At 36.9% G+C, this 25,131-nt stretch overlaps 3 protein-coding genes and 1 long non-coding RNA gene across 4 annotated transcripts; 3 read left to right on the plus strand and 1 right to left on the minus strand.

Annotated features, from left to right (window-relative positions):
- Positions 1 to 1,060: 1,060 nt before the first annotated feature.
- Positions 1,061 to 2,617, minus strand: LOC131621799 (uncharacterized). The gene has a single exon (XM_058892838.1). The coding sequence runs from the start codon at positions 2,615 to 2,617 to the stop codon at positions 1,061 to 1,063; it is 1,557 nt and encodes a 518-aa protein (XP_058748821.1).
- A 6,562-nt stretch (positions 2,618 to 9,179) lies between these two features.
- Positions 9,180 to 9,944, plus strand: LOC131621800 (uncharacterized). The gene has a single exon (XM_058892839.1). It carries the CDS (start codon positions 9,180 to 9,182, stop codon positions 9,942 to 9,944), a length of 765 nt encoding a protein of 254 aa, XP_058748822.1.
- LOC131621801 (uncharacterized) lies at positions 9,941 to 11,065 on the plus strand. The gene has a single exon (XM_058892840.1). It carries the CDS (start codon positions 9,941 to 9,943, stop codon positions 11,063 to 11,065), a length of 1,125 nt encoding a protein of 374 aa, XP_058748823.1.
- Positions 11,066 to 14,230: 3,165 nt separating this feature from the next.
- Positions 14,231 to 14,727, plus strand: LOC131621743 (uncharacterized). The gene is made up of 2 exons (XR_009289671.1): positions 14,231 to 14,323; positions 14,449 to 14,727. It is a non-coding gene; the product is annotated as an uncharacterized LOC131621743 (long non-coding RNA).
- The last annotated feature ends 10,404 nt before the right edge of the window (positions 14,728 to 25,131 follow it).

The following is a 25,131-nucleotide window of genomic DNA, read 5'->3' on the forward strand; positions in this document are numbered from 1 at the left end:
TTCCGATAATATGCCTTGACATGTGTCATAGGGCAAGTCGCTCCATTGTATTTGTCAAAAGATGGAACTTTGAATTTCGGTGGAATCCTCACACCAGGAACCAACCCCAAGTCATTGATATCCATGCCTAACACTCCTTTACCTTCAACAGCTCTGAGACGTTCTTCAATCAGACGATACCTTTCAACTTCATCATGTGCACCATCAGCACTATGCCTTGATACCTGATCAAAGTTTTCAACATTGAAATCCAAATTACCACGGTTCTGATTATCTCTCCTTCCCAACAGACGAGACGGAGGTGGAGGTGGAAACCCGTGATGCTGATCGAAAGGATTATAGTGCCCTCCCACGTGATCAAACTCATTCGAATCATGGTGATCGTCAATTCTACCAGACACATCGTCAAACAGCCCCGGATGTCCTCCATTCTCAACCTTTCTGGAGTTCTCGACGAGAACCCGCAAGTCATCCTGCCCCTTGGTCACATTAGTCAATGCTTCCATAAACTGGGCCATCTGCACATTCATCTGCTCCGTCAGTTGAGCTCTCATCTCAGCCATTTGTTCCTGAATCTGTTCCATCTGCCTTCTCTGATTGCTCCTAGTCGGATACGGGTGATTAGCCGTCTTAGAACTCCTTTTGATAACAAAACAGTGAGACATAAGATATAAACCCTGCAAAACCTGCAAATATATGACATGTATGATATATGAATGATATGCATGAAATGTTTGTCAATTTTCATATATCCAAGAGTTCATCCCACTTTCAGATAGGACATAGAAACCCTGATACCGAATATATTTGAACAGCAATCCACACACGAGAATAATTCATCAAACTGAGCATATTTCATTCAAACATAACTGAGAATTTGAGTTCATACAGATAAAACACATAATCGTGTCACAAAGTGCTCATAAGGCATACAAAAGAAATCCAGAATATCAAAATGCGACCCCATCCAACAATCCTGGATATGGGCGACAAACATCAAGAATACACAACAAATCGACCATCATGGACCAAACAAGTCCACTCTACAGCAGCACTAGAATCATCTGATAACAGAATGAGCTCCCCCATCTCCTCTCCGTTGGGCTCGGAGGCTTGCAAGCTCTTCTTCAAGTCGAGCTGACTTGGCTTTCTCTTCCATCAATTGCCTTTCCGAATCATGCACCTTTCTCTTGATATTGTTTTCGGACCTTCGCAACTTCACACAGTCTCGCTGTTTTCGGTACAAGCTTTCTTCCATCAAGTCCTGAGATCGCCTTTGAGCACGTGTCATGTTTGAACCTTCACCTTGTACATGCTTGAGCTTACGAGCTAATTCCGCCTTTTCGTGATCCTGAAAATACCTCTCTAAGCCAACCTCATTGTCCCTTGCTTTTAGCTTGATGTTGTCCGCTTCGGCTTGAATATAGAGTTCAGTTGCAACTGTATCAGATAAAACCACGGGAGGTTGCTCATACAATGGACATGACCTCGCAAATGGCAGCAACAGATTTGCCGCTCTTGCCTCAACCCATTTCCTGTAAGGACCCATAGCAATAGAAACCTTCTTGCTCAAAGTAGTCTGATCCCTTCTATGGACTTTAGTCCAAGCATACGCTATCTTCTCTAGCTCCAGAGGATCTTTACCATCAGCAAAGTACACTGATCCAAACGCTTCTACATCATTCTGAGACCCTTCCATTGCATACCCCAATTGACGGTAGGCGAGCGTGGGATTATAACTAATACAACCTCTGGTTCCCATGAGAGGAACATTGGAATATTGACCGCAACTAGTGATGATGTTCCAAACCTTCCCTACACAATAGTTCCACCTGATGTCATAAGATGTGAGGTTAACAATCCTACCTGACCACTTTAGAGAACTCTTCTTGAGCACAAAAGGTCCTCTCACTGGTAAATGCAACATGAACCACTGATACAACAACGGAAGACAAGAACCAACAACATATCCTCCCTTCTTACTTCTCGAATGGATCGAAAAATAAGCATCTGCAAGCAACGTTGGCACAGGGTTTTTGTTCATAAAGACACAAATCGCCGCCAAACTCACAAAGTTCTCCCTTGATGGAAATAAGACAATACCATAGATCATGATAGCAAGCAAACGACTAAAATCAACCCAATGCTCTTTCTTAGCCGCATCCTCAGCCCTACTAATCAGAAAGCAAAGATAGAAACCAGGAATACCGCCCGATGATTTCCAATTTCTTTCTACCTCCTTTATACCCATGTGAAGAGCTTCAGCTATTTTTTCAAATCTCACAAATTTAGGAACTCGAACAAAAGGTACATCATCAGTGATTCGGATGTTGAGTATGTAAGAAAATTCCTCGAGCGTTGGGACCAATTGATAGTCCTGAAAAGTAAAACATCTCAAGTGCGGATCATAGAACTGAAACAGGGTGATCAAAGCCATCGGATCAAAAGATGTATTGAGGATGGAGAGCAAATTGCCATAATCATGATTGAAGTCACGGAGAACCTCCCCTTTCAACCGAGAACTCAAACCAATCAACCCCGAAACATCAATATCCGGAATCTTGTAAGCTCTGGTATGCCTCGTATGTTCTTTGACAGTATCAGTGAGAATGTCCATCTTCAACTTGGGTGAACTCCTGGATGTCCCTAAAAAATATGACATGCAAATGCTTATTATTATATACATTTTTTTTTGCGTTTCTTTTGGAAATAAATATGCTATGATGCAAAGTGGTGGGACTTGTTGCCGTCCACCAGGCATTCTGGACTGCCGGTAACACACATAATACAGAGCCAAAGGTTCGGCCCCCAGATGGTATACCATATGGTACATAGAATGTCAAACCTCAGAACCAACATCCATAATCAGCAACACACTGGAATAGAACACAGATCACCACTCGAACAAGAACCATAGTACCCCACAAACAGGAACCAATAGTACACTCGAACGAGAACAGCGGTAACCCACGAACAAGAACCAAAGTCACCATCAATGTACCTGTTAAGCAATGATTGATTCCCGCCCCACTCACGGGTAAATCTAGGCCAAGGTAGGTCGAAAAGCCAACAGAGGATCGAATGTAGGCGTTATCAAACGATATTCCCTCATTCCACCAAGCTCTGCCCGTGGATACGTGATCAGATCAATCAGGCATACGCCTTTTGTCCGTCACGGCCACTCTAGTCCTAGTTCCTATGGTATCACTCATGACCTGGGTATTGGGTCTTTTACCTCTTGAAGCACCCACCCGCAGATAGAAATCCAGACAATCCAGAATATGATGCAGAAAAGTAAAAGCGCACATAGAATGCAATGCAAACAGGTAAATATGCAAAGCAGTAAAGCACCCAAAGATAAACACACAAGCGCTGATCGACTTGCTAAGTCCAGACCCGCAATAGGTCGAGACGTCCCCAGCAGAGTCGCCAGCTGTCGCTACCGCGAAAATTAACAGAGTCGCCACTAACATATTTATCCTGAAAAGGAAGGGAATACCAGCAAACCACAAAACAAAACAACGGTCTCACGACCAGAGAAAAAGGGTAAGGGAGTCGGTTACGTGAGGGGAAGGTGTTAGCACCCCTCGCGCCCATCGTACTCGATGGTATCCACGCCTGTGTCTAAAACTATGGGTGTGTAAGCAAACTGCGCTAATCTGGACTAAAATGCATGCAAAATGTAGGGAAAAGAAAGAGTTATACTCGCACGGGCCCTACCCCGCTGCCTACGTATCCTTTTTGAGGAATCAGAGGTACCGTAGCTCGGCTAACTAATTTCTGTTTGTTTTGTGTTTTTTAGGTGAACGAGTTACATTTACACTCCGCTGCTCGACCTTTGGAGACTTATGCTTGGGAATGGAGCGGAAATAACAAGCTCTTAAGAAAAGAAAATCAGAGAGTGTGGTTTGTGTTTTAAAGAATGCATGAGGAAGACCTAAGCTAAGGGGGAAAGCTTGCTACCTAATGTTATCATACAAAGGGTACAAGTCTAAACTAAACTAGCAACCTACGAGGAAAGGCGAAAGCAAACAATGAGCACACAAATGAGCATCCGCTCGTAAAGCAAACAAACCAACGGCACGGACCGAATGGTAGAAAGGCGGTCCCGCCATAGCCAAGGGGAGCAACTCGACCCAAGCCAACCAAGCATTAGACCTCGCGAAAATGATCGGGCCATAGACAAGAGGAGCGATTCCCTCTCAGCAACCAAGCCGTCACGGATCGTAAAGGAAAACAGTGCGTGCGTACACTGAGCATCAACATCGAGCGATGCGAGCTATAGGAAAGGCGAGGGTCTGGCTACATGAACCATTTTCCTGACATACTTGATAACAAGATCTTGTGCAAGTTCGGAAGCGAGCAACGTGTAGCGTGCGCATACTGAACGGACTCGATGAGACTGGGCGGGGGTTGATTGCTAACCCTTTCCGCGTGCCTTCCATGAGGACTTAACGGAGTGCCATATAGGACTTATTACACCGTGACTCCCTGCCGCAAAGCACAAATGTAAACACACCAACAAAAACAGAGCCTCTTTCGAGGGCTTGGCCAGATGCATTTCTAGGTCTTACTTCTCATGTTAAAGGATGATGCGAGAAAAGCGATAAAGTGCGAGAAAAGTAAAATGAAACGGAATCAATACCAAACGGATGATGATCCGTAAACTACAGCGAAGCAAAGCGAAGAAACTAAGAATCCCGCGAGCGAGCTAGCAAAGCAAAAGCAAATAGTCAGCACACCGATTAGCCATGAAAGCACACGAAGGTCGACACACGTGTCGAGCATAATCACAATACACCTGCAAGAGGAACAAGCAAACCAAGCAAGCAGATATAAAGTAATAGGAACGTGTCTCCAGTTGAGAACACGAAGAGAGTGAATAAGATCGTGTCCCGCAAGTAAAGCGGAACACTCACGTAATAAGCGCCGGTAGGTGACTATCCAAAAGCCTTGCATACTAGCACACAAGTTAGAGATAACAAACATCGCAATCGGAATTGCGTTATTGCTATAAACCAAAAGAAACGGGCAAGTAATGTAAATATGAAATGGGTAATGAAACATCAAAGAGAAATCAAACATGAATAATCTACAAATTAATGAAAACCAAGCATCTAGCTAGATAGTACATCTCATAAGCTTTCCGAAGATATAAAGAACGTGCAAATCGGAGTTACGAGCAAAAAGTTATGTAAGATTGAAGTTAGAAAAGAAAACACAAAAATTACACACAGGAACCGGTTCCTGCACAGGACAACCCGGTTCCTGGTACTAAAAACCAGAGGCAGAAAACTCGGAACCGGTTCCCACCTAGGGACAACCCGGTTCCTGGCACAAAAACCAGAGAGTAAAAACAATGTAGGAACCGGTTCCTGCATAGGGACAACCCAGTTCCTGGTACTAAAACACAGAAAATCAGCAATTTTGGATTGAGTGGGAACCGGTTCCCGCATGGGACAACCCCGTTCTTGGCGTAGCAAAACAGGTTTTATGCATTTTTAAGCCCTCGGAGCCATTCGCACTCAATCCAAAACCATGCCAATTCAAAATTAATTATAAACGAGCATCAAATTACATGCTATATGCAATGAAACGTTCACGGAAGTAAGGCATAAACACCACCAAACATCAACACGAAACATGTTATGAGCAAAGCGCGAAAGCGACACGTCAATCAAAACAACGATCACATTAATGCAACAACGACATCAAGAATTAATACATGCGATAATGATCAAGCTATCAAATATATTCGAGTCATGATTTAAGCGTTAAACAAGTCGATTATCAAACACAAATTCATCGCATGCATTTATACAAACACTTTGAGTGCGTCGCAAGCCACATTCATGAACATCAACTATTATGCGTACAAAATCAACAACAAATCATGAATCCAAACACGAATGTCACAATTCATCATCAACAATCATCAATTATATGCAACAAACATTAAATCCAACCACAATTCACATGAACACGACTAATTCAAGCAAAAGATGAACAAATTCACCGATCAATCATCATCAATCATCCATTAATCAAGAACAAGAGGTAGATCTAGATTCGAATTCACAAAATAATCAACAATTAAGCACTTAATTCAAGATCCGAAAGCTTACCGGATGAAGATCTAAACTGAAGCGCGAACACGACACGAACGCGACACGAACGCGACACGAACGCGAAAACGAAATCCTAATGGAGAGAGAGGGAGGGCGCACGAGATCTAGTAGGAGATGAGAAGAAAATCGAACTTCGAATCTTAATTTTTCAATCCATGTTCTTGATCTTGATGAAGATTGATGAGTTTTTGACGAAAGTTTGATGTAATTTGTGGTTTTGATTCAAGAGAATTGAGAGAGAATTGGGAGAAAGTGTTTTTGATCTTTTGGTGAATTGAAATTATGAGAGTCCCCCCCTTGATTTGTGAAGAGCAAAATGTTTATATACGGTCAACGCGAAATGTCCAAATTGCCCTTGATGCATCTTATTTTGGCTCATTTTTAAGGAAACTCGGTTCCGCTCTAAATTCCGGAACGAAACCAATGCCACTGTGAAGATGACCAAATTCTTGACTCGTCTCCACGAGAATCGTCTCAATCCGATAAGCGATGAAGAAAATATGCGCGTTTGAATGACGAGAAACACCGATTCATCTAGTGCGACGGTGCAGAATTTTGTGAGTAACGCTCAAAGAACTCGATAAAACCCTATCTTCGGCTCAGAATCTGAACAAGCATGTGTGACGAAGAATCGAAGCTAACAAAATTTACGAGAAAATGCCGCCAAAATGGACTTCATACGATAAAAATCGAAGGAGTTATGAATTTTCGAACTCGGCGCGACATACTCAAAAACACACTTTTTACCGAAACAATCGGCGATCCTTAAAATTCTGGGAGTTTTCAGTGCATAATTGGCCTTCGGTCTGAACATATGAAATCTTGGTAATGATGGTACGGAGCTCATATCACCTTCCAAATATGACTTGTGAATTTTCTCGTATTTCCACTGTTTAAACCATTTTTCACACCTTTCTTCTTAAACCCATGAAAACTCTTTATTATTTTTCTTCAATTTTTGAATGAAGAAATAAACGGCATCATTAACTTATAGCTCAGATAAAGAGGGCAAATTTTGGGGTGCAACACTAGGTTATAAAACACACCCTCGATGAATCACGCCCATGCCTATTGTCAAGAGACTTGTACAAGCACACCGCAAGATGATTAGACGGGTTCGCACAAGCCTAAATGGCCGTGAGATGACCTTAGCCTAATTGGCGTCATTGTCCCATTAACCATCTTCACGCACATGTGTTAACGCCGAGTACAAATACGCCATCTTGACACATGGGTCCATCGGGCGAAAGCCTAGTGATGTAGCCTACATGGCATCGCTAGAGATGGTTTACCTGTTATGCGTAGGCCTACTTAGCCGCATAACGCCACCTTACCGAGCACGCAAGTGTGTTAACGCCAAGTGGAAAAATGCCTCAAGACCCTCACAAGCACACTGCAACGGTAGCTCAGGTGTGAGCCCAAGATCACACGATCGGGGCTGTCCCGTTGATCACAAAGCCCGGGACATAACGCAACCTAGCCCCCGGCCCGCTTCGATTCAAGCATACACACGCATCAATCCCCAATCACAAAAGCACACAATCCCAATTGTTTAACCGAAACAACGGACATCAACAATATATTCATGTCTCATCACAATATGGCATTCATATTTAAACATAATGTAGCAATTAAGTGCAATGAGATTAATTCATTCTAATCATGCATAATTCACATATTAAAATTACCACATCCATGATCATATATGACATTAGCATGTTTAAATACCAATTAAACAAGTCTCACATGACTAAGGAGACATCCAGTTCCCTTTACGGAACGAAGCTGTTCTCGGGGGAAAATAGCAACATTCAATTTCACTCGACAAGACACACTAAGTGGGGTTCAAATATAATTAAATCAAGAATTCTGGTTTGGGGACCAATTTTATTAGAAAGTACACGTCGCTAGCTTTCCAACGATATAAAGTTTGCGCGAAACGGACTTACGACGCAAAAGTTACGGATTTCTAAAGTTTGCTGATTTTTGCACTTTTGCCCAGGGTAACCGGTTACCCAGAGTCCAGTAACCGGTTACTGGCATGAAAAATTCCCACTAATGCAATTTTCTACAGAGTAACCGGTTACCCAAATGCCAGTAACCAATTACCCTGAAGCAGAATCAATTTTCTGCATTTTTAAAGGTTCTAAATCAGTCCCATGCACTCCTAATCAATTCCAAGCATCACAATTTAATCCTAAACGAATTCTAACATGCAGCCATGATCCAAGGTACACATTACCCTCATGAACATAATCTAAGTATTAAATCAAGCATGCATTACATAGAATTCACCAAATAGCAATTAATCATATTCATCACTATTGATTCATGGATTTATCACTCACACCCAAAACCCTAACATGCAATTTCCCACAAATTTTCCCCCAAGTCTCTAACTAAGGACTCACCTTGCTAAAAGGAGGTTGAGATGATGATCATGCAGCCATTGGACTTCCATTGATGCCAAAACTTCACCTCTAACATGATCAAACCCGTAACCAATCTTTAACACACAATCAGCATGCATGTCCCAACTTCAAGCTTGCTTTTCTCCTTCAAAACAGAAGCTATGAACGCAAACCATATGTGCAAATCGAAGAGAATTTCGTTAGCTTTCCAACGAGACCATAATCGTTATGATCGGAGTTACAAGCAGAGAGTTATACCTGATTTAGTGGAGCTATATCAAGAGTTGCGAAAATGGAGAGGATGGAGATGAATGTGAGTTTCTCTCCCTTGCTTATGTCTCTCTCACCTTCCTCTCTTACCAAGAATCTGATTTGGAAAAGATATCTCTACTAACCATGCCTTAAGTCCATGCAAATATTATTTAAAATCCATAATACCCTCCAACTAAGTGGTAATTACCAAAAGGCCACTTAGTTGGATTCTAACTAATCCACTTACTTTCTTAGGGTCACACTTAGTATATATGTATATTACTACTCATCCAATTGGAACAAGACTAGTGTATCCTTTAATTCTCATTTTACCAATTAATGACAATTACCGGTGTCGGAGAGTCGGGGTATTACAGAGGAGCTCTCTATGAATGCTGTTAGGAAATTTATGAATACGACCTGGAATTTTGTTTCGATGCCGGATCTATACTACAATGAAGAGGGGTACTTTATCGTTCGATTTAGGAATAGTGAGGACAAGACTGCTGTGTTCATGCATGGACCATACACAATATATAAGAAACCTATCCTGTTACACGATTGGAGTCCTAAATTCACCTTACAGGATGATATTCTCAGGGTTCTGCCGATTTGGGTGATGTTTCCCCAATTGCCTCTGGTGTACTGGGGAGAAAAAAGCATAGGGAAGATAGCAAGTGCCATTGGAAAACCATTAATGACTGATGAGTGTACAGCAAAGAAACTTCGGGTTTCCTATGCAAGAGTTCTCATTGAGGTTGATGTCACCAAGGAACTTAAGAATTACATCACCATCCGGGATCCTACAGGGGAGAAACTGATGCAACAAGTGGATTATGAGTGGAAACCCCCTTACTGCACCCAATGCAATAAGGTTGGTCATGTGTGTAAGTCAAAAACTGAGAAACCGAAGCAAGTCTATGTCCAGAAACAGGTGGTAATTAATCCAGCAAAGACTAAGGAAGCCAACCAAGACATAGCACAAGATAAGAAGATAACTCCTAAGAAAGAGAAAGAGGTGCCTTGGATCCCTGTTAGAACTGCTAGCAAGAACAGAGGCAAAGATCCAGTGATCCAAACTGAAGTAAATTGCTCGAATGGTTTTGACCTTTTGAATCAAGGTGAATGTTCCAACCCTTTCCATGTACCATGATGATAAGCTGGAATGTTCGAGGGCTGGATAAACATGTTAGAAGCATGGAGGTTGGAGCCCACCTCACGATGAATAAGGTTAGTTGTGTTGCTTTGCTTGAAACTAGAGTAAAAATAAATAATAAAGAGAAGAGTAGAAAGCATCTGGGATTAGACTGGCATTTTATTGATAATTATGCACACCATTTAAATGGTAGAATTTGGCTTGGATGGGATCACAGACTTTGGCACATCAAAGAGATAGGAGCTTCTGATCAGTATCTGCATTGTGAAGTATCCAATAGCAGAGATGATTTTTCTCATTTCCTAACTGTTATATATGCTCAAAATCAATTGACTAATAGAAGGAAACTTTGGGCTGATTTACAGACGATTGGGATATCTATATCTAAACCATGGATCATTATTGGTGATTTTAATAATGTTTTGAGGAGTGATGACAGGATTGAAGGGTCTGAAGTCCATGAGTTTGAATATAGGGATTTGGAATACCTGATGGAGTCTTTAGGTTTGTTTGAACATGATACTAAGGGTCCTCACTTTACTTGGTCGAATAAACATGCTGATGGTTTAATCTACTCAAGGATAGATAGGGCCCTGTGCAACAGGCAGTGGTTCACAAAATACCAGGATAGTGTTATTGAGATTCTTCAACCACATATCTCTGACCACTCTCCCCTGAAACTCAGTCTAGAGACCACAACTGTGAGCCTGCATAGAAGGAGATTCCAATTCCTAAATGTGGTAATTGAAAATCCAGAGTATATGGAGCAATTGAAAAATAGTTGGCAACAAGAGATTGTGGAGAGGCCTATGTTTAGACTTTGGAAGAAATTGATTAGGCTCCAACCTGTTATGAAGGCTCTTAATAAGGCTGTCACTGAGGAGGTGAGGAAAATTCAAGAGTGTCGTGATAAACTAGATCAGGCCCAAAAAATGCTCCAGTCTGATGTTAGGAATCCTGAATACTGTAGGATGGTGAAACATTGGACTGAGGAGTTGTTGAAGCAGACTGAGCTGGAAGAGAAAATTTTGAAGCAAAAGGCCAAGATTGACTGGATTCAGTTAGGTGATGGCAATAATGCATACTTTTTTGCTAATCTGAAAGCAAAGAACAAGTAAACTACCATTCTCAGCCTAAAGAACCAATTTGGGGAAACTCTGACTGAGCACAAAGACTTGGAGATGGAGGTTATGCAGTTTTATAGAAGTTTGATTGGAACTGAGAACCATAACAGAAGGCAAGTAAATATCACTATCATGAGGAAAGGTCCCCAGTTAACTAGAGAGCAACAAATGTCCCTCATAAAGCCAGTGACTGAGGATGAGATATGGAAGTCCCTCAAAGGTATGGGTGATAGCAAAGCACCAGGTCCTGATGGGTTTAATGGGAAATTTTTCAAGTCAGGCTAGAATATAATTAAAAGGGATGTCATTGATGCTGTGCAGGATTTCTTTGTTCATAAGAGATTATATAGGGCAGCAAACTGTGCTCTGGTAACTTTAATCCCTAAGCATAAGGATGCCTCTACCATGAAGGAAATGAGACCTATAGCCTGCTGCTCAACTATCTATAAGCTTATCTCCAGAATCTTGACTGCAAAACTGAACAAGGTTATGGCCTCTATTATACATGATAGTCAAACTGCTTTTATGACTGGGAGAAGTATTCATGATAATATTCTTATGACACATGAGCTTATTAGAGGATACAATAGGAAACACATCTCTCCTAGATGTACCATCCAGATTGACTTACAAAAGGCCTACGATACTGTTTGTTGGGATGCACTGGAAACTATCAAGTCTGAGCTGAGCTTCCCAAACCAGTTCATTGAATAGATAATGCTAGAAGTCAGAACTGTCTCATACAGGTATTTGATTAATGGTCAACTTAGTGGTATTCTGAAAGCTAATAGGGGCCTGAGGCAGGGGGACCCTGTGTCACCTTTATTATTTGTTCTGGTCATGGAATATTTACACAGGTGCATGATGGAACTTAAGGAGAACAGGGATTTCAAATACCATCCCAGGTGTACAAAATTGAATATCACCAACATATGTTTTGCTGATGATCTCATGTTATTTGCCAGGGGCGATGTTCCCTCAGTACAGACCATGATGATAGCATTTCAAAACTTTTCTGAGGAAACTAGTTTGAAGGCTAACCCAGACAAATGTAAGGTGTTTTTTGGAGGGACTGGATATGAGGAACAACAAGCTATTAGAGAAGCCACTGGTTGTGTTGAGGGCACACTGCCTATAAGGTATTTGGGAGTGCCTCTCACTAGTAGGAAACTATCAGTGATACAATGTCAGCCACTTATTGATAAAATGGTGGCAAGAATTCAACACTGGTCAGTAAAATTTCTGAGCTATACTGGCAGACAGCAACTTGTCCAAAGTGTCCTCGTGTCGATCAATAGCTATTGGATGAGTGTGTTCCCCCTACCTAAGAAAATAATTCGGAAAATTGAGGCTTTGTGTCGAAACTCTCTGTGGTCTGCGAAAACTGATGGGAGAAAAGCATTGGTGTCTTGGGATAATACTTGTGAACCGAGGAATGCAGGGGGGCTGAATTTCAAAAAGCTTATCTTTTGGAATAAGGCAACTATTATGAAACTACTATGGAACATACACAATAAAACTGATAAACTCTGGATAAGATGGTTGGATATATATTTTCTCAAAGGTAAACCAATCCTCTCATGGCAAGTAAACCACACTAGCTCTTGGATGTTGAATTGTATTCTGAAATGTCGTGCATACACCCAGAATAATGTGGCATGGGAGAAAGCTGATTCGTTGAAGATATTTGATACTACAGCAATTTACAAAAGCATTTGTGGAGATAGGATTATGGTCCCTTGGAAGCATTTATTCTATCAAAACCGTGCAAGACCACGAGCTAAATTCATCTTATGGTTGGCTATGTGGGGAAGACTGGGAACTAAGGACAGGCTGGAGAAAATCGGGATAAGTCATGACAAATATTGTTGTTTCTGTTTACAGCATGAATCTTTAAACCACCTCTTCTTTGACTGTGCTTTTACAGGTTTTATTTGGAGCAAAATGCTTGATTGGAATGGATACTCACGCCATGGTGCTGACTGGGATAACGAGAAAAAATGGCTTATTGCAGAGTTAGCCAAAAAAGGGTGGCGTCGAGAAATATTAAGAGTCAATCTTGCTGAAACGGTATACCATATTTGGCAAGAAAGGAATGAGATAATTTTCAAGAATAAAAGTCCTAACCTTGATGTCACTAGAAGGATTATTGAAAGTGTCATAGTTAGATGCATACTAGCTAAAAAGCTGCAGAATCATATCAATGCTAGTAGAGATAGTATAATTTAATTCTACTACTTGTGTACTTGATGAGTTGGGCCTGGATCTTAGGATCGGCTTGTATTATCTGTTTTTGGAATTAATAAAAGTATTATTTTTCCAAAAAAAAAAATGTTGTTTTATATATTATTCGTTCATTAAAATCATTAAAAAAAATTATGCAAAAATCATTAAACTTTTAAGATACAAACTAATTGATAGAACTTATTATAATTCCTATATTATTTACTATTATATCTATCTAATTTATTACTCTTTAAAATTCAAAATATTTTTAACTATTATAATAAACTCATATACAATAATTAATCAAATAAACTCATTAGAAAAAAATCTTATAAACACATCAATTCATCCTTTATATTATTCTTAAAATTCAACTTTTTTTAAAATATGTATCTAAAAAACTACCTATAACAATTACTCAAATAAATTTATTTAAAAAATACTCCATAAACATAACAATAATTTTAAAATTTTGATGAAGTTTAAAATTTTAATAAATTATAAGCTAACCGCGCGTCGTGCGGGTTATATACTAGTTTAAATAAAAAACGATGTTGAGGGGTAATTTCTAGCCAAAAATAGCCAAAAACCACCCCTAAAATAGAAGAATGAAAAGAGAGAAAAGTTGAGAGCAGAAAAGTTACTTTATTCACACTTAATTGTCTTTCTTAATAGTCAAATATAGAATCTTAAATTGTTGAAAAAAAATTATTTTGTTTGAATTTATCTTTTCTTTTTTAGATCTTTTAATAAATATGCATTAATATAAAATGTTAAGAATATTGACTAAATATGTATTAATTTAAAATATTAAAAAGGTTTACTGTATAGTTTATATGGAAAGTTTTGAAAAAATATTTATCACTTTTTCAACTTTACAATTATTTTATACTTTTTATTTGTATATATATTCGAGGTTTGCATACTTCAGAGAATACATCTCATTCATTCTATTAAAATTGAAGCTATTCAAAATGACTAAGTTTTCTGTCATGCCAATTTTTGTCCTTTTCATTATTTTTTCAGGTATATAAATTTTGTCTTTTTTATATTATTTCGTAGCACTTATATGTATGTAATGTTTATTTGTTAGGTGTTAACATTATCAAACTTAATGATAAGAATGTACTTATGCTTTCTTTTTTTCACAGTTGTAACCATGACATGTCAAGCAGACAAATCATGTACCATAGTCAAACCTGGTCCTTCTGCTACTTGTATCCTTTATCAGTGTGAACAATGGTGCTCTGAGTCGTATGATGGTAACGCAAGATGTGAGCCAGATGGAGGAGACCCTACTAAAGCCAGATGTATTTGCACATATCCATGTTAAGTCTATAAAAAATATAGCACAATGCTCAATAAATAAATGTTAAATATAAGAGCAGATCAAAATAAATTTAATAAATTATGCATTGATATTTTTCAAATTGGTATTTAAGTGTTTTTGTATACTTATTGCGATTTAATATTTTATATTAAGTAAATTATAATTGAATTTTTGTTAGGTAAAAATTTAAAATAGAAAAATATGATTGATTATTTATTTAATTATAGTATATGAATCCATTTTTTGAACATGTAGCATATCATGGACGTGGAAAAAACTAATAAAATATAAATTTATTTGTGATTCGCTTTGATTTGAGATGATTGATAAAAAATATTCAATTTGATTTAGTTCAATTTCATACAGTTTAATTTGGTTCAATTTTTGAATATACAAATTATAATTATTTTACTAAAATTATAAAAATTCTAATAACTAATATATTTATATATTTAAATAATATATAACATATAGTACATTAAAAAATAATATTATAAAATGAGAATGATCGATTATGGTTAATACAAATAACATAATAAAAATATATAGATTAATTACTCTAAACATATTTTACGATAAAATTACAAAAGTTTGAGAAATAATTTTTATTCTACAATATATAAAACTCTTACTCTATTTTCAAATTCATAGTGTTGCTACCTCCTGCTTAAATGTTTTTTTTGATCTTGTCTTTATGACAATTACGATCATTATGATTGTTCCAATATTTATGTTTCAATCAACTTTAACCCTTTTAATACAAATCATTCAAACTTTTTTTATTTTTATTTAAGGTTGAATTGAAAAGTTGAGAATTAAATTTACAAATATACGTTTAAAAAAATGATAGTTCATAACAATTATGATCATTATGATTGTCTTAATATTTCTATTTCAATCAACTTTAACCCTTTTTAATACAATCAATTGTTTTTTAATGTTAATTAAATTTAATTCATTGTGTCAATTCTTTTGTGATTCTACGTGAGATTTTTTATATAAAATTTTCTTTCTTTAATGAGATAATTAATGCATGGACTAATGAACATTTTGGTCCTCTATAAAATTTTCTTTCAAAGAATGGTTCTCCTAAAATTTTAAATTTTAACTTTTGGTCCCTCCTGCAATTTAGCGACGGTTTTAGCGGTTTTTTATTTTAGCGACGAAATTAGAGACCATTTTAGCTTCGATTTTGTCATGAGGGACCAAAAGTTAAAATTTAAAATTTTAAGAGGACCATTCTTTGAAGGAAAATTTTAGAGGGACTAAAAACAAAATTTAAGATATTTAGAAGGACCAAAAAGTTCATTAACCCTTAATACATTGACAATATTTTATATAAAATACATTCTAAAATTATTTATATTATTTTTTAAAATTTTATATACTTATTATTTAAATCTAGATTATAGAAGATATAAACTTTTTTAATCTTTGTCGAAATATTTAATTATTGAGGTCAAAATTCTAAAAAAAAAATATATTCAAGAATTATGTATATTAGATATATTTTTAATATTGATTATCAATTGGGAGATTTATTCAATAATGATTATTAAGATAATAAAAATTTATATATATATATATATATATATATATATATATATATATATATATATATATATATATATATATATATATATATATATATATATATATATATATATTAAATTCTTGCTTTTTGAGATTTTTTGAGTATTTGTCAGAATATTTAGTAAAATATTATTATTATCATTAGATGAATAATTTTACAATATTATTATTATATTTAATTGGTAGAATTTTGTGAGGATGACATATTTTCTTTATGTATTAAATTATAAATGAGGTTTTATTAATTGGTAGAATTTTGTGAGGATGACACATAATCATGAGACTATGTGAGGATGACACATAAGCCAAGGTTAGGGATTTTGTCTAGGGCTGTCATCATGACAACCTTAGATTTATATTAAGTAGATTATCTTTTTCACTTAGTCTTGACAGGAAAATTTGAACCCACCCTAAATGTTTAGCTAAATGTTTAAATGTGAAAATTATGACATTACCCTAAAAGTTCGATGGGGTTTACGACAAGGAGTAATTTAACCTTTTTAAATATTTAGGGGTCCCTTTGACAAGTAGGAGGCTATCCATTCAGCAATGCAAACACTTGCTCAGTTGATTCACAGTATTTTATTCTCTGTCACAAGCTATTAGTTATAATGTTTCCCCACGCATAAAGCCCCGGTTGCTTGGGATAGAGTTTGTGATCCAAAGAATGTTGGGGGGATAAATATCACTTCTTTACTCGAATGGTATAAAAGAAATGATGTCCAAGTTGATTTGGAATATGCAACAAAAGGATGATAATTGAGGATGTAATGACATGGAGGACTTCACTAACCTACTCGTGGATTCTCAAGAGCATTACGAAACAGAGGCTGGAAGTAGAGCATATATTTCGCTGGAAAGAGTTTATATGACACAATTAGTCTGTTACAAAAAAATGTACAGAGAACTCAGAGGCAACAAGATCCCACTAGATTAGAGAAAGGTATTTTTCAGCAATGTGGCAACCAAGGGCTCTTTTTATACTCTAGCTCTGTTTTCAGGGGAGACTGCCAACAAAAGATCATCTACATAGGTATGGTGTTAACACTTATAACTTATGTATGCTCTGTTCTGGAATAGAGACAATAGACCATTTTTTAATGTAATGTGACAAAAGAGATTTGGAATAAATTTTTGAATTGGATGGGGATTGCTCGGCATCCAGACGTGTGGAGATTGGAACATAACTGGATTATCAGTGTTACGCTTAAAAAAAGTTGGAAAAGGGGAGTAATGAAACTGACAGCAGCGGAAACAATCTATGTTATTTAGTATTAGGAAGATCTTAAAGTTCCACATTGGTTGGGGATAAAGCATTGAAAGAGCTTATATAAAGTGGCACCCCTCACCTTACTAACCAGTTTTGTAAGGATGAGTTATGTCAAACTCTAATATGGTATCAGAGCCTATCAATCGGACCATGGGCCGCCCAGCGTGAATATCCACACACCAAGATCAAGAAGAATGTTGGGCGTGAGGGGGTGTACTAGGAAAATCTTAAAGTTCCAAATTGGTTGGGGATAGAGCATTGAAAGAGTTTATATAGAGTGACACTCCTCACCTTACTAGCCAGTTTTGTAAGGATGAGTTAAAATATGTTGGAGGAAACTTTAAAAATCAAAGTGTAGAGAAGTAAAATTAGTAGGAGGCTTTGTTATGGCCATATACCTTAAGGCTATGTTTGGGAGTTTGAGGGGAGGGGAAGGGAGGACTTCGAAAATTGATTTTTTTAAAAAATATAAAGAAATTTTTATCATTTAAAAAAAAATATTTTGTTTAGAATGATAAAATAATGTTTATCATTAATGTATATTTACTTTTTGAAATACTATAACAACAAAAATTATATTTGAACATTTTGTCTAAGCCCTCCAAAACACTCTTTTAATACAAATTTTGAGTTCTCCAAATTAGGGGATTTTGGTATTACGAAGAAAATCAACTCCTCCAAAACCCTCCAAACTAAAATCTTTCTATTCTTTTCCTCCAATCCTTCATATTCTTTAAAGTCATCCCCTCCCTTCCCCTCCAAACTCCTAAACATAGCCTAAGTGTTATGGTTTTTTTGTAGTTTGCTATTTATCTAGGCTAAGAATTGGTATGTACTAAAGTGATTTTGGATAATGAAAGTATTTCTATTCAGAAAAAAATGCCTAAATTCTTAAAAAAATGAGTTTGTTCGAATAATATTATTCAAATAGGATAAATTGTAATATTTTCAACCGTCATATTTTAAAAACTGAGTTAGGGTTTGTCTAGATAGTATTATTTGTTGGAATTACACCTAAAACTTGGAGAATTCCGAATCAATCTTGATGAACAATAATTAATCTTCTTGATTGATTTTGCCTCTTGTTCTTCACTTTTCACTCAAGTGAGTCAACCACACCTTGGTTGCAAGATGATTCTGCTACACAGAGATTATGATAGAACAAAAGAAAAGATGAATTGGAGAAAAAAAAGAGAAATTAGGGTTTGAGAGAAAAGGAGGAGAAGGAGAAAATTCTACAGAGTTTCTCTCGGCCTTCAAACTGATATATTTTTTTCAATTTTTTCTCTATGCAACTGCATTAATACAATGAGGGTACCTCCCTATTTATAGGTTGAGACTGCTTACACACTAAGCAACCTCCAACTAACATAACTCAGCAAAAACAAATAAAATAACATGTCTAAATCTGTCGAGGCTAGCTCCTTCGACACAAATACATTTTGACGGCATAAGCATTTTGACAACAACAGACACTATCAAAATTACTTGCTTTCACACAAAGAATTATACTCTCAACACTCCACCTAATTCATTGTGTCTAAGCTATCTACATTCATCATTGTTCTTAGTTTTTTGAACACTTCAACTTGCACACCCTTCGTCGTGATGTCTGCAATTTGATTCTCATTCATGCAGTGTTCCAAGTTCAACTTCCCTTTTGCTACTTTTTTTTAAGGTAATGGAGCCTCATCTCGATGTGTTTTCTTCTGCCATGTGCTATCGAATTCTTCGCTAGCAGACATGTTTCCGATCTTCATGGTAATTGCTCCATGATTCTTTGTTGTAATCTCTTCGACCAAACTCACCATCAACATTGCTTGACATGCTCAAAGAGAAGTAACTATGTACTCTGCTTCACACGGCGATAGTGCTTCTACTTGATCTTTTCTCAAGTTCCAAGCGACTAGTGCACCACCTAACGTAAACACATAGCCAATTGTGTATTTTCTATCCTCAACATCACTAAACCAACTTGAGTCGGTGTAATCGACTATCTTGCATTCTTTTCCTTCATCATCTGCAGGAAACGAAATTCCATAGTCGAGAGTTCCTTTAAGATACCTTAGTATCCTCTTCGTCGCTACTTGATGTGATACTTTTGGCTTCTGCATAATTCTACTCACCATACGACCATACATACATTATATTCTAGATCAGGCCTTTTGTTACAAAGGTATCATAATGACCCAATAAGTCTTCTATACTGCGTTGGGTCGACATCATCTTTATCTGAGTCTTTTTGACAGTTTCAGCCTTGGTTCAGCATGTGTTGAAGTTGCATTGCAGTCTTCCATCTTAAATCTTTTGAGTATTTCACTTGCATATCCTCTTTGATGCATCGTCAAGACTCTACTACTCTTATAGAATTCAATACCAAGGAATTCCTTGCTAAGATCACCTTTGAAGTCTTCGATCTCTTTCTTGCAACTACCTATTATTAACAAGTCATTGATATGGAGACACGGTATAAGCAATTCAGTCTTGCTTCTTCTTACATATACTCCATGTTCAGTTTTATACTTCACAAATTCCTTCTCCCTTGGGAAACTATCTATCTTCTTACATATACTCCATGCTCAGTTGTACATTTCACATATACTCTTCGAGCTTGTTTAAGTCCATATAGGGTTTTATGCAGCCTGTATACTTTGCTTTCTTGACCTTGTTTCATAAACCCAACTGGTTATGCAACATAAACTTCTTCACCAAATAGGCCACTTAGAAATTCACATTTCACATCTATCTGACACATATGCCAGTTGTTCATGTTTGTTAGACCAACAACCAACCTGATTGTTTCGTTCCTAGCAACAATTGCAAAAACTTCGTTGAAGTCGATTCCTTCTTTTTGAAGAAATCCTTTCGCCACGAGTATTTTCTTGTGTCGAGTTACTTCTCCTTTGGGATTCAACTTCACCTTGTATACCCATTTTACATTGATTTCCTTCTTGTCTTTAGGCAATTCGACAAGTGACCAACTGTTATTGAATTCGATGGACTTCAGTTACTCATTCATAGCTTTCATCCACTTTGAATCCTTCAATGCCTCACCTGTATTGAATGGTTCGATATCTGCATAAGAAGCATAGTGTACCACCAGCTCACCTTCATTGGCCACCACATCATCTGATGTAATCACACATTCCAGCAACCTTGCAGGCACGTGTCTTGTTTTTTGAGGTCTGCTTGTGCTTGCTTGAACTTTGACTTCTTCTTGTTGAGCTTCTCTTTTGACATCACTTGTTGGTTCTTCACATAATATTCTCAATAAATCTCTCTTTATATTTTCAGTCCAATCCCATTCCTTAAACTCATCTATCATCACGTCCCTGTCGATCACTACTTTCTTGTTCACTAGGTCGAATAATATCCTATTAGGATCATTTGACTGGACTTGACATCAATTTTTCTTCTCAAATGATCAGAAACATGTCTATTTGCTATAGATCTAAATACCTTCAGATGACTTAAACTAGGCTTGACACCATACCAACATTCTTCTGGCGTGATTCTTTCTAGTTTCTTTATCAGACATCTGTTCAAAATGTATGTTGTAGTCGACACAACTTCTCCCTATTATTATTTAGGTAAATTCTTGCCTTTTAACATGTTTCTCACCATGTTCATGATGGTTTCATTCTTCCTTTCAACAGTTCTATTTTGTTGTGCAGTGTAGGGTGGCACCACCTCATGCAGAATCCCTTCTTTCTCACATAATGCGTCAAAGTATTTCGACACATATTCTCCACCACCATCAGTCCTTATAATCTTGAGCTTTCAACCACTTTGTCTTTCGACCATAGATTTAAACTTGGCAAATACCTCAATCACTTCACTTTTTCTTTTGATTAGGTAAGTCCACAGTTTTCGACTAAAGTCATCTATGAATATGACTAAATATTTGTTACCTCCATTTGAATCCACCTGGACAAGACCATACACATTAGAGTATATGATTTCGAAAATTGCCTTTGGCTTGCTTCCTGCATCCTTGCTGAAGTTATTCTTGTGTTGCTTTGCCTGCACACATTTCTCACATACTTCATTTGGAATATCGATTTCTGGTAACCCTGAAGTTGAGATGGCCAAGTCTATATTGCCATATCCATTCATCCCTATTAGTTGTAGTTTCGTGACACTTGTGCTCCATCACATTAAGTTCAATCTTGAAGGTTTTATTCTGACACATAGGAGCCTTCAAGATTAACCTTCCACCTGAGTTGAGAACTCTCATCATCTTATCTTCAATCGAAACTTTGTAATTCTTTTCGACCAACTGCCTATGTTGAGCAAATTACTTTTCATGCCTAGCGGATACAATAAATTGGAAATTACTGACCTTTTTCCATCTTTCCTCATAATCAGAACATCACAAATACCTTCAGCTGCTAGAGTATTGTTATTTGCAAATTTCACCATGTTCTTCATCGAGAGTTTTATGTTGACAAACCAATCTTTCCTACCAGTCATGTGTGACGAGCATCATGAATCCAAGTACCATTGGTCCTTGAATCTTTCTTCCAATCTTGTTGTGACCATCAACAACATCTCTTCTTCTCCATGCTTTGCAAGCCTTGCATCATTCTCTTAATTCTTTTTTTCTGGACAATCACTAAAGTAGTGAATATACTTCTGACAATTGAAACAATGAATATGACTCTTGTCAGGTTTTCGTCCACCACCTCTTCCTCTACATGCAACACCACCTATGTGGTTGCTTTGGTATGAGGGTCTTCTTTAATTCGACAAATTTCCTTCTTGTTAGTTTCCTCTACCATTCGAATTGTTGTAGCCTCCTCTACCTTTGTTGTCGAACCATTTTCCTTTGCCTTTCTTTTCTCTTATTGATTGCGCCTACATGGCCATATCACTCTTCGACTTGCCTACAGCTCTTTCATTCATTCTTTGTTCATTAGATTCAAGCGTCCTTTGAAGCTCTTTCTTTGTCAATATTGACAAGTCTTTCAATTCTTCTATGGATACTACCACATGATCAAATTTTGGAGTTAATGACCTTAATATCTTTGCGACAACTAATCTTGATGTCAACGCTTTTCCACATACCTTGATTTGATTCACCAGTTTCGTAACCCTAGTGAAGAAATCGGTTAAGCTTTCACTTTGTTCCATTTGAAGTAATTCATACGTTCTTTTGTGAGTTTGTAACCTCGCCACTTTCACCTTCCTAGAGCCTCCAAACAATTTCTCCAGAATATCCCACACTTCTTTCGTTGTTTCTACATAACTCAACTTTTCAAAGTTATCTAGATTGACACATTGATGAATTATAAAGAGAGCTTTATAATTTTTCTTCTTCAATTCTTTATGTGTAGCCTTTTGTTCTTCCATAGCATCTTCTATAATTGGCGTTACCCCTTCCTTCACAAGATCCTAAAGATCGTGATAGCAAAAAATAATCTTTATTTGCTTACACTAATTCTCATAGAAGTCATCTCTCAGAATCGAAAGACTCGCTAGAAAATGCTCGTTCAGATGTTTCATCACGCTATGGTTCCCACGAATCACACAGCTAGTGCTTTAGATACCATATGTTGGAACTACACCCAAAACTTGGAGAATTCCGAATCAAACTTGATGAACAAGGATCAATATTTCTGATTGAATTCAGGTGTTGTTCTTCACTTTTCCCTCAAGTGAGTCAACCACACATCTTGGTTGCAAGATGATTCCGCTACACAATGATTATGAGAGAAGAAAAGAAAAGATGAATTGGGGAAGAAAATAGAAATTAAGGTTTGAGAGAAAAGGGGGAGAAGAAGAAGAAAATTTTGCATAGTTTCTCTCTTCCTTCAAACTGAAGTTTTATTCAATCTTTTTTCTATGCAACTGCATTATTACAATGAGGGTACCTTCCTATTTATAGTTTGAGACTGCTTGCACACTAAACAACCTCCAACTAACCTAACTCAACAAAACAATCAAAATAACGCTAAATCTAAATCTGCGGAGGCTAGCTCCTTCGAAACAAATACATTTTGACAGCATAAACATTTCGACAACAATAGGTTATGTTAAAATTACTTGCTTTGACACTAAGAATTATACTCTCAATATTATTTTGACAAACATGTAAAGTGTTAGTATACTATTATTCGATCGAGACAAAGGGGTTAATTTTAGAAATTTGTAGGATTTGAAAGAAATGTATAGATGTAATGAGCAATCCTCAAAAACATATTTGTAAAATAAGGCTCAAAATAATCTCACACCATCTCGTCATTCTTTTATAATTACTGGCAAATACATGTGCTATAATACGATATTGCTATAGATATTAATAATATATAAATGCTGATAAAATAGGAAATAATAGTTTAATTAAAGTTTTGATTTCTTATTTTCACTCATTTACGAAATTGGTACTCCAATTTCAAAATCATCTTTTTGTTCATCTCTCGAAAAAAAATAGGAGGGTCATGAAAAAAATCAAAACAAAATGGTTAAGTGATATAGTTTTTTTTTAATTGGAAAGCGATTTCATTCAAATCAAAGGGCTGAAGCAGCCATACTTACAGAATTCAACACAGGGTAACCACCCAACCAAGTTTTAAAACCGTGGACAGGGGCAGAGTCAGAAATTTCATGGAACTTAGGCAAAAATTTTACATTATATTTTTATTAATTTTATACCTTGTTTTCACTAATTTTATCTTTGATTGTCTAAAAATTTTGCCTTTAATTTTGTCCAAAAATTTTACACTATTTTTTTATTAATTTTGCCCTTAATTTTATCTAAATATTACTAATTTTGCGCCTAATATTGTCTAAAAATCGACTATTAGTATGGGGAGTATACAACGAAAGAAGGGGTTGAGCCCGGCGCGTGCCCGGACTCGCTGGGCTATAGCTCCGCCCATGACCGTGGACCTTGCCAAGCATCACCAAATTGTGAGCGTCGACATTGAAATCTTTAAAAAAACAACAGTACCAAAAGAAAAGTTACTAAGCAAAAGTCTACACTCCGCCGCTATGGGCTCAAATACCACGTTACATAAAATCGAAAACAATTTCTTTATCCACCCCCGGGGTGAGAACCCCTGCTGGAAACCCCATAATACCCTGACTTCGAAGATGCATCTCCGAAGTCACTTTTTTTCCTATTTTCTCAGAATTCGGAGATGCATTTCCAAAATAAATCTGATTTGAACGATTTTTTCGATAGTTAGCGCTTAAACCTTTTCTTCAAATTTGTTGATCGTTGTTGATTCGAGAAGAAATTCATGCTTAGTATAAAATGGTATATGGTTTTCTTGTTGTTGTTTAGTTGAGAGAACGATTGATTTTGGGTTTCAGAGAGATTAGATTTTTATTGTTGTTGTATTCATAAAATAGAAAAAGAAAGGACCGATTTGAAGGTGGGAGAGATGGAGGTTGAATTTGAACAAGAACGTGAAAGATTGAGAGATGCTTGTGTTTGTTGTCATTTGAGAGGTTGGGTGAAGAGTTTTTGTTGTTGCTGGGTTCATGAAAACGAGAGGAGGAGAGTTTGTAAGATGAACAATTGAGAGAGTAGTTAGAAAGTAGGAGAAGAAATGGCGTAGGAGCAATGGAAATTTGAAGAAATAATCGTGAAAAGCATAGAAGGAGAAATTGGTAGGTGTTTTCGGAAATGTATTT

Source organism: Vicia villosa, unplaced genomic scaffold, assembly GCF_029867415.1.
Source record: "Vicia villosa cultivar HV-30 ecotype Madison, WI unplaced genomic scaffold, Vvil1.0 ctg.000011F_1_1, whole genome shotgun sequence".
NCBI classification, from domain to species: domain Eukaryota; kingdom Viridiplantae; phylum Streptophyta; class Magnoliopsida; order Fabales; family Fabaceae; genus Vicia; species Vicia villosa.

Excerpts from the sequence above, each read along its gene's own strand:
- LOC131621799 (XM_058892838.1), bottom strand. The coding sequence starts at position 2,617 with ATGGACATTCTCACTGATACTGTCAAAGAACATACGAGGCATACCAGA.
- LOC131621800 (XM_058892839.1), top strand. The coding sequence starts at position 9,180 with ATGAATGCTGTTAGGAAATTTATGAATACGACCTGGAATTTTGTTTCG.
- LOC131621801 (XM_058892840.1), top strand. The coding sequence starts at position 9,941 with ATGATGATAAGCTGGAATGTTCGAGGGCTGGATAAACATGTTAGAAGC.